Source organism: Podarcis bocagei (assembly GCF_964188305.1).
Source record: "Podarcis bocagei genome assembly, chromosome: 5".
NCBI classification, from domain to species: Eukaryota; Metazoa; Chordata; class Lepidosauria; order Squamata; family Lacertidae; genus Podarcis; species Podarcis bocagei.
In genome coordinates this window covers 63,135,520-63,149,660 of record NC_138129.1, presented here as the reverse complement: position 1 = coordinate 63,149,660, position 14,141 = coordinate 63,135,520, and the positions used below count along the sequence as shown (strand labels likewise).

General features: G+C 39.9%; 1 protein-coding gene across 9 annotated transcripts in view; it reads right to left on the bottom strand.

Moving 5' to 3' along the window:
- NFIA (nuclear factor I A) overlaps positions 1 to 14,141 on the bottom strand; it is a 427,373-nt gene that overhangs the window by 35,742 nt on the left and 377,490 nt on the right. For 5 of the 9 annotated variants that reach the window (XM_081193801.1, XM_081193806.1, XM_081193800.1 and 2 more), the window contains 3 exons: positions 12,243 to 12,421; positions 10,912 to 10,977; positions 8,060 to 8,225 (listed from right to left, as the gene is read on the bottom strand). In XM_081193801.1, coding sequence (XP_081049927.1) covers positions 8,060 to 8,225; positions 10,912 to 10,977; positions 12,243 to 12,421 — 411 coding nt within the window. The remainder of the gene's footprint in view (positions 1 to 8,059; positions 8,226 to 10,911; positions 10,978 to 12,242; positions 12,422 to 14,141) is intronic. The other 4 variants (XM_081193802.1, XM_081193808.1, XM_081193807.1 and 1 more) reach the window with 2 other exon arrangements.

Sequence of the window (14,141 nt, the reverse complement as noted above, 5' to 3'; positions counted from 1 at the left end):
AGTAACAGGCACAGGGTGCAATCCTGTGTTCTCACTTGAGAGAAAGCCCCATTGTGCATAACGGCACTTACGTCTGAGTAAACACACCAAGGATTGTGCTGTAAGCCTTACAGAAGGTTAGTTAAGTCATCCAAAGATGCAGTGTGATTAAGCAGCCAATATACAGTCGTTGGAGAACTGCCATGATTTTGTGTGAGCTTTTCATCAGAGTACTATTGGACAGATGGCCAACTGTTCATATCCCATTAAACAATAAATTTCAATGGAACTAATTTTTTTTTTAAAAAAAGCATTAGCACAAGAATTAGACACACATGATGTCTGATAACGCACATAGTATGTTGTGTGTACAGTATCAATCTAGCTTCCTTATGTATTTCACATGCAATGTGAAAGTTCTGCTTAAAATCAGAGAACCACTGCCAACCAGAGTAGACTTCCCGTCCCAAGGTCAGGAGGAATGTGAATCTGCCCAGCATCAGGAAAAACAACAACAATGGGACATGGTAGAACGGAAGGCACTATGATCTACCAGCAGAATGCTGTACTATGGTACAGTGGTACCTCGCAAGACGAATGCCTCGCAAGACAAAAAACTCGCTAGACGAAAGGTTTTTCCGTTTTCGAGTTGCCTCGCAAGACGAATTTCCCTATGGGCTTGCTTCGCAAGACGAAAACGTCTCGCGACTTTGTTTCCTTTTTCTTAAAACCATTAAAACAAAGGGTGCTTAGCTTGAACAGCTGCAGTTGCGACTTGATTTCGAGGAGCAACTGTTAGCACGTGGTTTTGTAGCCTTTTCTCAGACTTTGCTCACTTTTGAAGCTTTTCCAAAACTTTTCCAGATCTTCTCTTGCATCCATTTGGTAAGTTAAACTTTTAAAACTTTTTTGGGGGGGTTTGGATTTTGGGTTGGGGTGTTTTGGATTCAAGGACTTGGTGTTGTGGGGGGGGTTTGCGATAATCTGGGAGCTTGTGGGGCTTTTTTGGGAATTTTTATGATTTTCTGTGACCATTGGGCCAGGTTGTGTTTTTTTTTCAAATTTTTTTTCCTGAGTTTGAATTTCTGAGTGCTGACTGGCTGGGGGAACAGTTGGAGAGGTTTCTGCAGGAATCTGGGAGCTTGTGGGGCTTTTTGGGAATTTTTATGATTTTCTGTGACCATTGGGCCAGGTTGTTTTTTTTCAAAAAAATTTTTCCTGAGTTTGAATTTCTGAGTGCTGGCTGGCTGGGGGAACAGTTGGAGAGGTTTCTGCAGGAATCTGGGACCACTGAGCCATGTTGTTATTTTTTGAATTTTTTTTTGTCTGGGTGGGGGAACAGTTGGGGAGGGGTTTGCAGCAGTTGGGGAGGGGCTGGGGGAGCAGTTGGGGAGGGGTTTGCAATTTCTGTGTGGTGGGTGGGTGGGTGTCTGTGGGAACAGTTGAGGTTTTTGAAGGCATTGGTGATTTTTGAAGCTTTTCCAAAACTTATTTTGCAGCCATTTGAGGTTTCTGAAGACTTCGGTGATTGATTGTTGAAGCTTTTCCAGAACTTCTCTTGCATCCATTTGGTAAGTTAAACTTTTAAAACTTTTTTTTGGGGGGTTGGATTTTGGATTGGGGTTTTTGGGATTCAAGGACTTGGTTCTGGGTTTTAATTTCTGTGTGGTGGGTGGCTGGGTGCTTTTGAAGTGCACCTCATCAGCAGTTGCCCGTTTTTATTTTCAGAAAGGTAATCAATTTATTCCTGCGGCCAATCAGATATTTCAAACAAAAGTGCAAGCCCAGATATTCTATGGAATCCCGCTATGGGTCCAAGCATATAACAGTGATCTAAAAAAGATTCACTCCAGCTTTCTGAGACGTATTCTTGGATTCCCAGCTGTGATCAAATATGAAACAATGTGTGCAGAAATAGGCATACACACAATGGAATACTGGGCCTGGTCCACCTCAATAAAGTACTGGTTACGCTGCCATTTTCGCTGCCCTCCATCAAGCCTGCTCGCTGATTTGCTCAAAGACTCCTACAAATCAAGATGGTATCAGTACCTCGAAAAAAAGATTGAATCTTTAGGCATCGAGCTGGAGCCCCTGTACAATTCTAATGAGCAACACATCTTCCATAATATCCTAACTAGACTAAAGGATGTCGAGAGACAAAATATTATGGCAGCTGTAAACAAAATTTGCTCCCCCATATTCTATGATTTAAATATCTTAGATAGCAGAGCCAATTACGTCACTAAATTAATAATCCCAGCCCAACGTAGGGCTTTTATGCTGGCCCGGTTGAATGTTTTTCCCTCAGCATTTGTCTGGGGAAGATATCAAAACATCCCTAGAAACAAGAGATTCTGCAGATGCTCTATGAATGTCCCGGACACTGTAGAGCATATTCTCTTTCATTGCCCACTGTACAGTACGCTCCGTCAACGCGTGCTGTCCCCTCTTTTGGGCGGTCTGGAACCCCAGCAAGGTGAATGTGTGGCATTCTGCCTATCCGACGTTGACCAAAGGGTAACGGCGGGGGTAGCCGAGTTTTTGGTAGCAGTCCTCCAAGGAGCAGGTTAACAAGGAAAACCACTGATTCTATATGTATATATATATATATGTATGTAGCCAACTGCTGCCTTTTTATATATATTCCAAGGCTTTTACATGTTATTTTCTCTCCTATGGTTTTATTTGCATAATGCCTAATAAAGGTTTGATTGATAAGGGTGCTTTTGAATTTTTTGGATTTGAAGCACATCACTGATTTCTTTTTCTTTTTCTGAGTTTACGAAGGTAAGAGCTGTGCTGCCATGGGACCCAAGAAGACTGCTGCTGCGGTGGCCGGCGAGAGGAAGAAGGAGAAGGTGACGCTGGAAATGAAGAAGGAGATCATCCGGAAGCACGACGGCGGAATGCATGTGACGGACATCGCCAGGGAGTACGGGAGGAATCCATCAACCATCGGGACCATCCTGAAGATGAGGGAGAAGATCCTGGCGACTGATGCAGCCAAGGGAGTCACCAGGATCGTGAAGAACCGCCCAGCTGTTCTGGAGGAGGTCGAGAAGTTGCTGCTCATCTGGATAGAAGAGAAGCAGCGTGCAGGGGACACAGTGTCTGAGGCCGTCATTTGTGAGAAGGCCAAGGCCTTGCACGCTGACCTCATCCGGGAACAGCCAGGAACCTCAGGCGAGCCAGAGGTCTTCAAGGCAAGCAGAGGTTGGTTTGAACGGTTCAAGACAAGATCTGGCATCCACAGCGTGGTCAGGCATGGAGAGGCTGCCAGTTCTGATGTTCCTGCGGCTGAAGACTTTGCAGCGGAGTTCCTGGAGGTTGTGAAGACGGAGGGCTACGTTCCACAGCAGGTCTTCAACAGGGAGGTGCTGAAAAGGCGGATGAAGCAGCAGACTATGGACAGGTTCTTGAGCAAGAAGCAAAGAGTGGAAGAGGAGCCTTCTTCGAGTGGTCCCCCAGAGTCTTAGAAAATGTACTGTACACTTTGTTGATTTTTAAATGTTTTTCTGTCATGTTTATAAAGTTAATTTATTTTCCCTTCAATTTTTGAACTGCTCTTTACAGTATGTGTGACTTTAAAGAGCAGTTAATAAACTGTTGTAGTACCAAATTTGGCTTTGTTTGGACTTTTTTTGACCATAGGAACGCATTAATTGATTTTCAATGCATTCCTATGGGATTTCGTGATTCGCAAGATGAAAAATTCGCTAGACGACAAAACTTGCGGAACGAATTAATTTCGTCTTGCGGGGTACCACTGTATATTCTACACTGTTCTATTAAGGTACATTATCCCACCTCAATCAACTGCAAAGCATCCCCTTGCAATGGAACAGAAGAGCTGGTTGAGAACAGGGCAAAATCTTATTTGCAGTGCTCAAATGCTCTTCAGGAGTCAACGTTTAGAAGGGGCTTTATTGTCTCCTGACCACAGATGCTGTAAGTCACATTTTTATATAAGTTTCCAAATATTTATTGCATCTATAGCAATAAGTTTATAGCAAATTTTGAAGTCAAATCTTAATTATTTCTTTTTAGAAACTCTTTTTCTATTTCTGAATGTTTTTAGCAGCCATACTGTAAACATCGTCTATCGCATTTGGCTCTTTGTAAAGAAAAAGTAAATGTAGAGCAAATGGTCTCAGACCATTTACACAGCAGCAATTCATTTTGGCCCATCTGAAGAAAGCTTCTGAAATGAATATATTTTTAACATTACACTTGGAGATCAAAGTCACAAACTTTCTTCACCCTCAGGATCATGCTTCAAAAGGCATGATTATTAGAAAAACAGGAATAAAAAGACACAAGACAAAAGGAAATGTAATTTACAGGCTTTACCATTTCCAAACCTTCCCATCGCCAAAGTGTCTCCTACACCATTCAGGTAACAAAGGAATTACTGACTTCAGACTTCAGGTGATTACCGACCTCACAAGTCAATGAAGTCAACAATACTGATCTGCACTAAGTCTTTGAAGGTTAAGTATATTTTGCCTTCTAAGCTGTGTGAGATGATCGATAGACACATAGCTCTAGTGCTGCTGTGATGCAATAGAAATACCTGTTTTTTTCTGTTTTTATTAGGAGTATATGACCCATCTTTTCTTTTGCTATGCAATAGGGAGAAGCCATAGCTCAGTGGAACAGCATCTGTTTTATGCATATAATATCAAGTGCAACGGATGGCATTCCTAGCTGAATTATCCCACGTAGCAGAACTAGCAAGGATCTTTGCCTCAGGCCTTCTAGAGTTATTACCTATCAGAGTCTGCAATATCAAACTTGAAGTCTGAACTCAGTATATAGAAAGGTGCAAGTCACACACAACTTCTTCAGTATGAATTACTTTTAATTTTCTGTGGTGTGAAGGGTAGTCTTCAAATTCCTTACTTTTCTGGGAGAATGATTACTGTCAAAGAACTGGAGAGTCAACAAGGATAAATGCTGGCGAAGCAGAATTCCAGGCAGCAGTAATCTAATACAGCGTGCAGCTTCTTCCTCACAAGAAGGAAGGTATGTATGATATGAATAGCTACACTATTCTGATATGACTGGTGCTAACACTTAACTCCCTTCAAACACTTTTTTTTACTAAGATGCAAACAACAGAACTTGACAGGACACATCTGAAAGACCACAATTTTGCACTAGATCAACACCTTCTACCATAAAGCATGTTGCAAACATAAGAAAATGGGCTTGTGCCAGGAACGTGCTTTAAGTACCAAGGCCCCTGCATAAAGGAAATGAAAGATCAGCAGCATTTTACAGTTGTGGAAGAAGACCATATTCTTCTAAGAGACAAACGGCAAGTGTCTGGTAAACAGATCTGCTGGCTTTGGTGGCAGATTCTATCCGCTCACCTGATTTTAATTTTCCTCTTCTGCATGATACATCTACTATGTCCAATGTTAATTTATTACTGGTTTGTGATTATGGGAAATTCCCACCTGCAGCTCGCAGGAAGATTCTCAGGAGCAGCCTTGCATCAGACTCTACAGCTGTTCAACTATGGAAATTGGTCTGGACTATAGAATTCAGCATCCTGGGAATCATTTATTTATTTATTTAAAACCTGAGTTTCTTGCTCATAACGGCAATGAAGACACGTCTGGAAATTTGCATGGTGAAATTCAAGAAGCTCAAAGGGAACTAATAAGGACTACAAAGAGTGGGATTTCAGGTCTTGCATAGCTTCGTGCCTAAACGACTAGCAGAAGCTGAAATAAATTATGGACAATGTGAAAACAGGCTGAATTTATGCAGGTCACAAAACTGTGCTATTAGGTATTTTGTAAATTGGGTCTATTTTACATACGCACATGTGAAAACCCACTTCTCCAGGCCTATGCATAAAACAGAGCAAAATAAAACTCTTGTATCAAGAAAACCCAAGCAATGCATGAAGAAAAGATATATTCTGATGGTTTTGCAAGTGGCTGCTTCACACAAATGTTTCACCACAGGCAGGCACAATAATATTTCAAGCAGATTATTATGTACCCAGGATTCACCCACATTAGCCCAGTATGGGAAAATCCTTCAGCTAGATAAACTTTTACTAGATAGCCCTAGGAAGACATGATCCTCATCTTCCTGCCTGCCAAAGTAGGTGCTTATCTCAGTTTAAATAGTGTTTTTTAAATCTTCCTGTTGTTAGTATATGATTAACAGTTTACACCCACTTGGAGAGGAAAATAAAAATAAAGCCAACATGCGGGAATTCTTTATTTACTCATATGGACCTAGACACTTTTGAGAGCCAATGTGTTACACTGCAAAGAACATTGGGCTTCAATGAAGAGGCTGTGGTTTATCCTTTCTTTGCTCAGCTAACAACTCGACTGTTAGACCTGGATGACACATAGTTTCTTATGCTGATTCCAGACTGCAGCTATATAAAAGATATCACTCAGTTGGTAGAGAATGAGAGTGTTAATCTCAGGGTTGGATACTGAGATTCAGCTATGAGGGTCTTCTGGCAGTTCCCTCATTGTGAGAAGTGAGGTTACAGGGAAGCAGGCAGAGGGCTTTCTCGGTAGTGGCACCCACCCTGTGGAATGCCCTCAGATGTCAAGGAAAGAAACAACTATCTGACTTTTAGAAGACATCTGAAGGCAGCCCTGTTTAGGGAAGTTTTTAATGTGCTACAATTTTTTATAGAGGCTGTAAGCTGCCCAGAGTGGCTGGGGAAACCTAGCCAGATGGGTGGGGAATAAATACTGTATTTACTTGAGTCTAGTGCTCCACTGAATCTAATGCACACCTTAATTTTCAGAACCTTGAAACCAAAAAAAGGATTTGCTGGTGAATGCAAATGTGCTGTTGAATCTAATGCACACCTTAATTTTTGCAACGTAATATGGCCCAAAAAAGGTGAGCATTAGATTCAAGTAAATACGGTAATAATAATAATAATAATAATAATAATAATAATAATAATAATGGGTTTGAAACCCATGTTGGGCTAAAAGATTCCTGCATTGCATGAGTTTGGTCCCTTGTGGTACCTTCCGACTCTACAATTCTATGATTCTTTAGTGCTGCAGTAATGTTACTTTTGCTCAATAGGGTGAAAACAGAATTCCATCTGTGGGTCCACACAGCCCCTAAGAAGTGTGCAACTTCACAGCAGTCTCATAATTTTGCAGCTCCATGGCAAGGCTAAAGTTGCTGCTCCCTTACTGAGTAGCAAAGGGAGATTTTAAACTTCTTTACACAGAAGTGAGTCCTATTCTGTTTTCTAAGGACCATTCAGAATTGCAGCCTACACTCAGTGAAGAGTTTTCCTTTGTGGTTTAAAGCAGCTCCTGCTTTTCTGCAACAGAATATCCTTGGAATTAAATAGTGAACATGTGTAATGCGTCAAAGCTGCTTCTAGAAGCAAATATTACTCTACTGTATTGACCACTGCTGTAGAACAGAAGAGCCCACTATCACCGCTACCTGTATGAATGATTTAGATCATGCTTAGATCTCTGCTGCAAGGTAACTAAAACCAATGATAATGGTGATGGAGGTGGTGGTGCTGATGGTGGTGCTGATGATGATAAAGAATTTTACATAAAGAATACTGTCAAAAAGTTTTTTAAATCAACATAACCAAAAATCCACAAATTATCAAACAAAACCCCCAAAACCCAGGTTAACCATGTCTCAAGATTCTTGACTATATCATGTTTCTGTGTGACAATTAATATAATAAAGAATTAATAGCAAGGGGAAAAGAAACACAGAAAACAATGCATTAAATTCATCTGCTGTTATTTTTAAACACACTCCAAAGCCATGCTGTATCTTCGTGAGGCATAGGATATTATAAAACATTTACCAAAGCAAAAAAACCCGTTTTGGGAATCTATCTTACTTCTGTCCAGAAGGAATTAATGTTTGCTTTTGGTTGCTGTTGTGGCCTTAATGTGTGCTCTTAGCGTGCACTAAGTAGGTGAGTTTAATGGCAGGAATGTTGTTACTGCATTTTTGATTCCCTTTCCAGAACAAATGGATAATGAAGCTGCAATTATAGTAGTCAGCCCTTTCCTTTCCTCCTTGCAGCTGTACTTACTTGGTGAAGTGGGAGAGGCGGCACCTCCTTCTGTCGACGTGGTTGGAGGCTTTGTGTCTGGCACTGGCAGAGGCACAGGCCTGGCCATTGGTGGAGGAGGTGGCGGCGGCAACATTGGGGTAGGAAGGAATGGATTGTGCACCTTGCCTTGACTGCTACCATTGGGCTGCCAAAAACATAAGAAAAGAAAAAAAATGATTAGCTGCCTCTTGTCCCAAGAGAACAGTTGATCAGTGGTAAAGAAAAACACAAACAGGTAGCTGAAATTGAAATGGATCTTTTTATAAATGTCCTTTCTATAAATGGAAGAAGCTATACATTTATGAAGAAGAACATTCACCCCTTCTCCTCCCCTCTTCAGCCCCCTGAAAATCTATTCCCAAGATTTGGGTGGCCCTTGGGAACGGCATTGGATATGGTGCAGGGAACTGCAGATGGACAATCAAGTTTATGGAAGCCACTTCTTTGTTAACTGAAAAAAGGAGAAACTTATCAACTCCCCCACCCCCTTTTCCTTATATGAAAACTGAAGGCATCAGGCAAATTTGGACATATGAGCCTCAGAAAGGCTTGGGCTTGTGTGCTCCCCTCTCCTCCTATGCTGTGGCTTCAAGAGCAGTAAGGAAACTTTTGCTTTCATTTTAGGCTGACCTTAGTTTAGTATGTTGTCCAAACCCTATACTTGGGGTGATTTCAATTATGGCAACTCGAAACAATAGTTTCATAAACTATGGTTTGAAACTGGTTTGTTTTAGCTAACCACAGTTAACTTTAACCACCATTTTCTAGGTTTGGACAACAGACAAATGGCAGTTATTCTAAAATAGAAGTTTGAGTTTCCAAAATAGCAGTGGGAGTTTCCATTCTTCTCCTCACTCCCATGCCAGAGGAGAAAGAGGTGCATGAACCGAAAATGTGTTGCAGCTCAAACCTCCTTGGTTTGGCATTACTTGCAAACAAGGTCATTGCCTTCTATTATTTTCCTGGAAGTTTGTATCTTATGCACAAGAGCAGATCCCTGAACCAATTATAATAAAAAACCTTAAGCTGCATCATCTTTGCAGTGACAATATTCTTATAGCTCTACTGTTGTTAATCTTCACTAGGACCTTGGATTTGCCTCTAAGAGCTGGGGCAACCTCCATACCAAGGTTTCAAATGGACTTAGGCCGCAATCTTCCAAATTACTGAAATCAATTCTGGGTTTAAGACTGCAACCTTACATTATACATTATTTTTACTAAGAAAATAAAACTGACATTTCACATTTTGAAATAATCCCAACTATTCTTTTAATAATTAGCCATTGTTGATCCTCATAAGAGCTATACAGCTCAGAGTTTCAATTTTTTAATATCATTCTGTTAGAAAACACAATCTGCTTTGTTTTAAATATTTAATATCATATGATGGTACAAATATGCACCATGACACAGCTGAATGAGAACAAACTGTGAATGAATCAGGTGGTTTGATTTTGTGAAAAATGCTGACAATATTCTTTAGTATTCTGTAACTGGATGAAGATTAAAAACTCTTTCTTTAAATGTAGAGAATATGCATAGTGGAAATGTTTAGTTCCAGGATGCTGCAGCATGCATATTTCACATGGGATCTGAAGCTTAAAACATGCTAAATCCATTTAATTCCTTTGAGAGGCTTTGTTGACTTCAAGGAATGCTATTACTCACAAGTTTGCAAGGCTATGATACTGTTCCGAAGTGACTCATAAGAAATCATAAGTCATAAGTTCAGCCAATTTTTGTGGCGTTAGGTGCTTAAAGAAGTGGTGTAGCCAGCATCATACCAGACCACTTTGACATCCTGTATCCAGTGAATGAAATCTCCTGAGTAGAGTGAAGTCAGTCATCTGATTAATAATAACTTAAAGAATATAGCTCTACTGCTTATAAGCAATGGGTGGTATCCAATTGATTCTCCTTGTGCTACTCCTGCAAGAGTCATCTGGTGGAAGAGGAGAACATTTTTTTTGAGGATTACCCTTCTCTACTGCAGTCCTTAGTATCTCCCACTCTGATCTGGGCAACCAGAAGTCCCTCAAAGTAGATTGTGGGAAGAGAAAGCAGTAGAAGTTCCTCTAAATTGGGTTTTACTTTCTAGTAACTGTGTAGTCCAAACTTCAATATGTTATTCCACTTTTGCCATATCTTGTGTAGTCTCCTGCCCAAGCAGAGACATGAAAACTGCTACAGAAGAACCTACTTATTATAACACTGCATGCACTTTTAAATATTTGCAGAACTGCTTTAGTGAATATTGTTTTTCTGCTTATGGCTTTTAGATCCAGCATTATAGTTTGGATCCAAAGCAATGCTGTTGTTGTTTTATCAGGTTCAGGTAATAAACTGGGTGCTAAAAGCAACTGTTTACACTGTATTATACATATTGGAAATGTAAAGGATAAAAACAACTGGGGAAATCATTACTCTTCAGTTGTGCCCTACTGTTCGCAAGAAAGCCAAGAATTATTTTAGATAAGGTTGTACACAGAGTTAATCATTTCTGCATACAAATGGAGTGTTATTCCAATAACCTGAAGATAATTACTAAGTTTGACAAAAACAACAACCTGAGATTGCTCAACCAAAAATCTTGGAGCACTATTTAATTTTTCAGAGAGATAAGGAGAAAAGATAACAATTCTCAGGAATAACAAACTATAAGAATCTGTACTTTTATCTTCTTGAGTTCAAGTACTGGTCAGCTTAATCTAAAGTGCTATAAGAAAGTCATTTTTTAAAAGAAAGTGAATGTGGCTGATCTGAAACAGCTGTTCCTTACTCTCCTGTCTAAAGAAATAATTAATAAAAATTACAAGGTATTTTGTTAACCTTGGAAGTGCTGAAGTCAGAAAGCATGAAGCTGAATCTTTGGGACCACGGCAGGTGAAAGTCTTCCTAAAGGATGAATTAGAAGTTCAGTTCACACAAAATGCTGTTATACTGGATGTTGGGTTGGGATGCCACCAATTACTGTCATTTTATTCTCAATTATGGTAATGCACTCGAAAATGTGGCTGCCTGTAGACTTGATCCAGAAGCTAGTCCAGAACATGACTGCTTGGCTGCCAACTGGAAGAACCTATTGCCTGTACTGAGGGCACTACACTGCTGCCAATATGCTACTAGGTCAGATTTAAGTATTGGTCTAAAAGGTCCTTAATAAATTGGGGTTCGGGTTCCTGAGGACTACCTTACTTTCTCTATATTGGTATGGTCACTGTGCTCATGAGGGTAGGTTCTTTTTGAAGTGCTACATGCCACTGAGGTCACCTATGTGGTGACACAGTGCAGAGCTTTAGTATAGCAGCCCCTATATTTTTATTTTACCAGACCTTCCTAGAAGGACAATCCAGGTCATTGCTAATTTTGAAATAGGTTTTTATCAGATTACCAATAAATTGTATTATATTGCTTTCTCTTTTTGTACATCACTTTAAGATTCAATATAAAGCAATTGAGAAAATTTCTAAATAAGTGAAATATGGCCTAGCTTTATGTGACCAAATCTCAGCGCTAATGTGATTTCCCCTCTCTTCTTTTCGGAAGTGGATGCTAAGAGATTAGAAGCTTTTGCATACATTATCAATTAATTGCATTTTAGAATTATATCCAGCCCCTAAATTGTTGTTCATCTTAATCATGGTTTATTGAAACAATGGTTTCATAAACAATGGTTTGCGTAAACCATGGTTAAGTCTAACCTCAATTTGCCTTGATTAGGACATAACACCAAGCTGCTGTTAGTCAAAGAAGCAGCAGCAATACCTTCTCGGAGCAATCCCATTATAAAAAGGTAGTGGCTGCTGCCAGCCTTATATCCTGGGTTAACACACAATATTCTATGATATGATATTTTGCCTGGAAAGCTACAGTTGCACTAACGACCAACATGGCAATGATCTGCTAATACATCTGGCTACAAGTCAGAAAGTTTAGCATGTAAAAATAAAGCAGTTTAAAAACACATTAACTGAACTTCAGTCACATTCAGTGGGACCTGAACATGCATATCTTGGGCTGGATCACTCTTCATAGTCAGTTTGTAGCAGTGAAAAATTAAGGCCCTGTTTTTAGATATGTAAAAAACACTTGTTAGCATAATTTCATGGTTATTTGGCACAGAAACAAAAGCATCTGAAGAAATAAAATGGCTTCCTTACATTTAGGAACCCCACCTGTCCAGCCTGCTGACCAGCGTCGGGACAGACAAGTTGGACAAACTCTTTCAGAGTCTCCTGAGGATGATAGCGGATTGCTGGGTGTGAGAAGTATGGCCCAGGCTGCTGAATAATGGGTGATGTTGGAAAATGAAGAGTCGATGGTGTTGCATGTGGACTTGCTATAAGAAAGAAAAGAAGGCGTTATAAGGGATTGATCTTTGGACTTAGATAAACACAGTTCAAATTTATAAATTTATTTATATATAAACTTCAATTATTTTAATATAGCTCTTTATTTTTAAAAAGCAAAAAATCCTCCCCACTCAAAAAAAAAAAAGTCTTCCCAAAATCTATACATCCCAGAGTATGTGCCTGATGTTCTAGGTACTGATTTTTATAATACATCAAGTCATATTGAGTTCTGTAGCACTTCAAATATAAAGGCAGAGCTTAAATGCAGCCAGATTTTAAAATGTCTTTTCTGCATTTTTAGTGGTCATCATTTATAAAGGAGCCAGAAGTCCTTGGTAAAAGTGACGACTATTCATTACCTTAAGAGCCTTTCTAATGAATCGAGCAATAAAAAATGTATTTGGGAGATTACAGTTGATTTAATTGACATTCTGCATAATTCTGGTTTCCACATAGGGACCAGTTTTATTTTGGGCTATAAATGGGCAATAATATAATGATGATGCTCTTGCAGCCCTTGTGTATGTCACTTTTTCGGCTCAATGGAGAAATATGATTTCTAAGTCATTTGCTTTCATGTAAACTAACATTTTCATTTTGTCCTTTCTAAGTGAAACTGGTCATTCAAATATGACTCCAGGGCAATTTTAGGAATCTAAGATAGTGAATTCACATGCAATGGATTAAAATTATGTATAGACTGGCTCTCAGTAACCCCTACAACAATACTACAAGCAGAATTTTTGTATTAGGGAAGGTAAAGGAGGCTGAAACTAAGATACAGTGGTTTGACTACTACCTTTCCATGAGTAACACGATATTCCTGTATGCCTCTCGTATGCATCTCATATTTCTCCACACTGAACAGGAATCAACACCTGCACACCAATTCCTCCAAAATGGGCAAGTTTATTCACTCCTCCATAACTAATGGCAGGAGACATGGGTGGCACACGGAACAATGAAATATGCATGGATACTCAAGTGACAATGATAGTAATTATAGAAGAAAATGTGGCAAAGACTCAGATATTTTCTTCTATGGTACCATGCAGTTAAATAGCCCTATGGTACAGATAACAGTTTTAAATTTTATTTGCTGTGTCTACCGAGTAGATCTATACTCTGTTACCTTCTTCATGAATAGGGCACTATCCAGGTGGTTTTCCAAGTAACTCACACAAACCTATTGAAGACAGCACTCCAAAATGCATCTGCTGGGAGTGGGATGTACATTTACCCAGCAACAATAATATTGGAATTGGAATACTGGGAAAATGTCATATGTTCACATTTACCATTTTTTTTGCACCATAACACTCACTTTTTTCCTCCTAGAAAGTAAGGGGAAATGTCTGTGCGTGTTATGGAGGAAATGCCTACGGGTGGCATGCCTACGGATTTTCCTCCTCTAAAAACTACGTGTGTGTTATGGTCGGGTGCGTGTTATAGAGCGAAAAATACGGTACAGTGGTGCCTCGCAAGACGAAATTAATTCGTTCCGCAAGTCTCTTCGTCTTGCGAGTTTTTCGTCTTGCGATGAACGGTTTCCCATAGGAATGCATTGAAAATCAATTAATGCGTTCCTAGGGAAACCGCCTTCAGACCAGGTCCGGGGAGAGTCTGTCCCCGGACCTCTTCTGAAGGCTGGGGGGGGGACAAGGGCTTTTCTTCCCACCCCCAGCATTTTAAAAAACCCCGGGACAG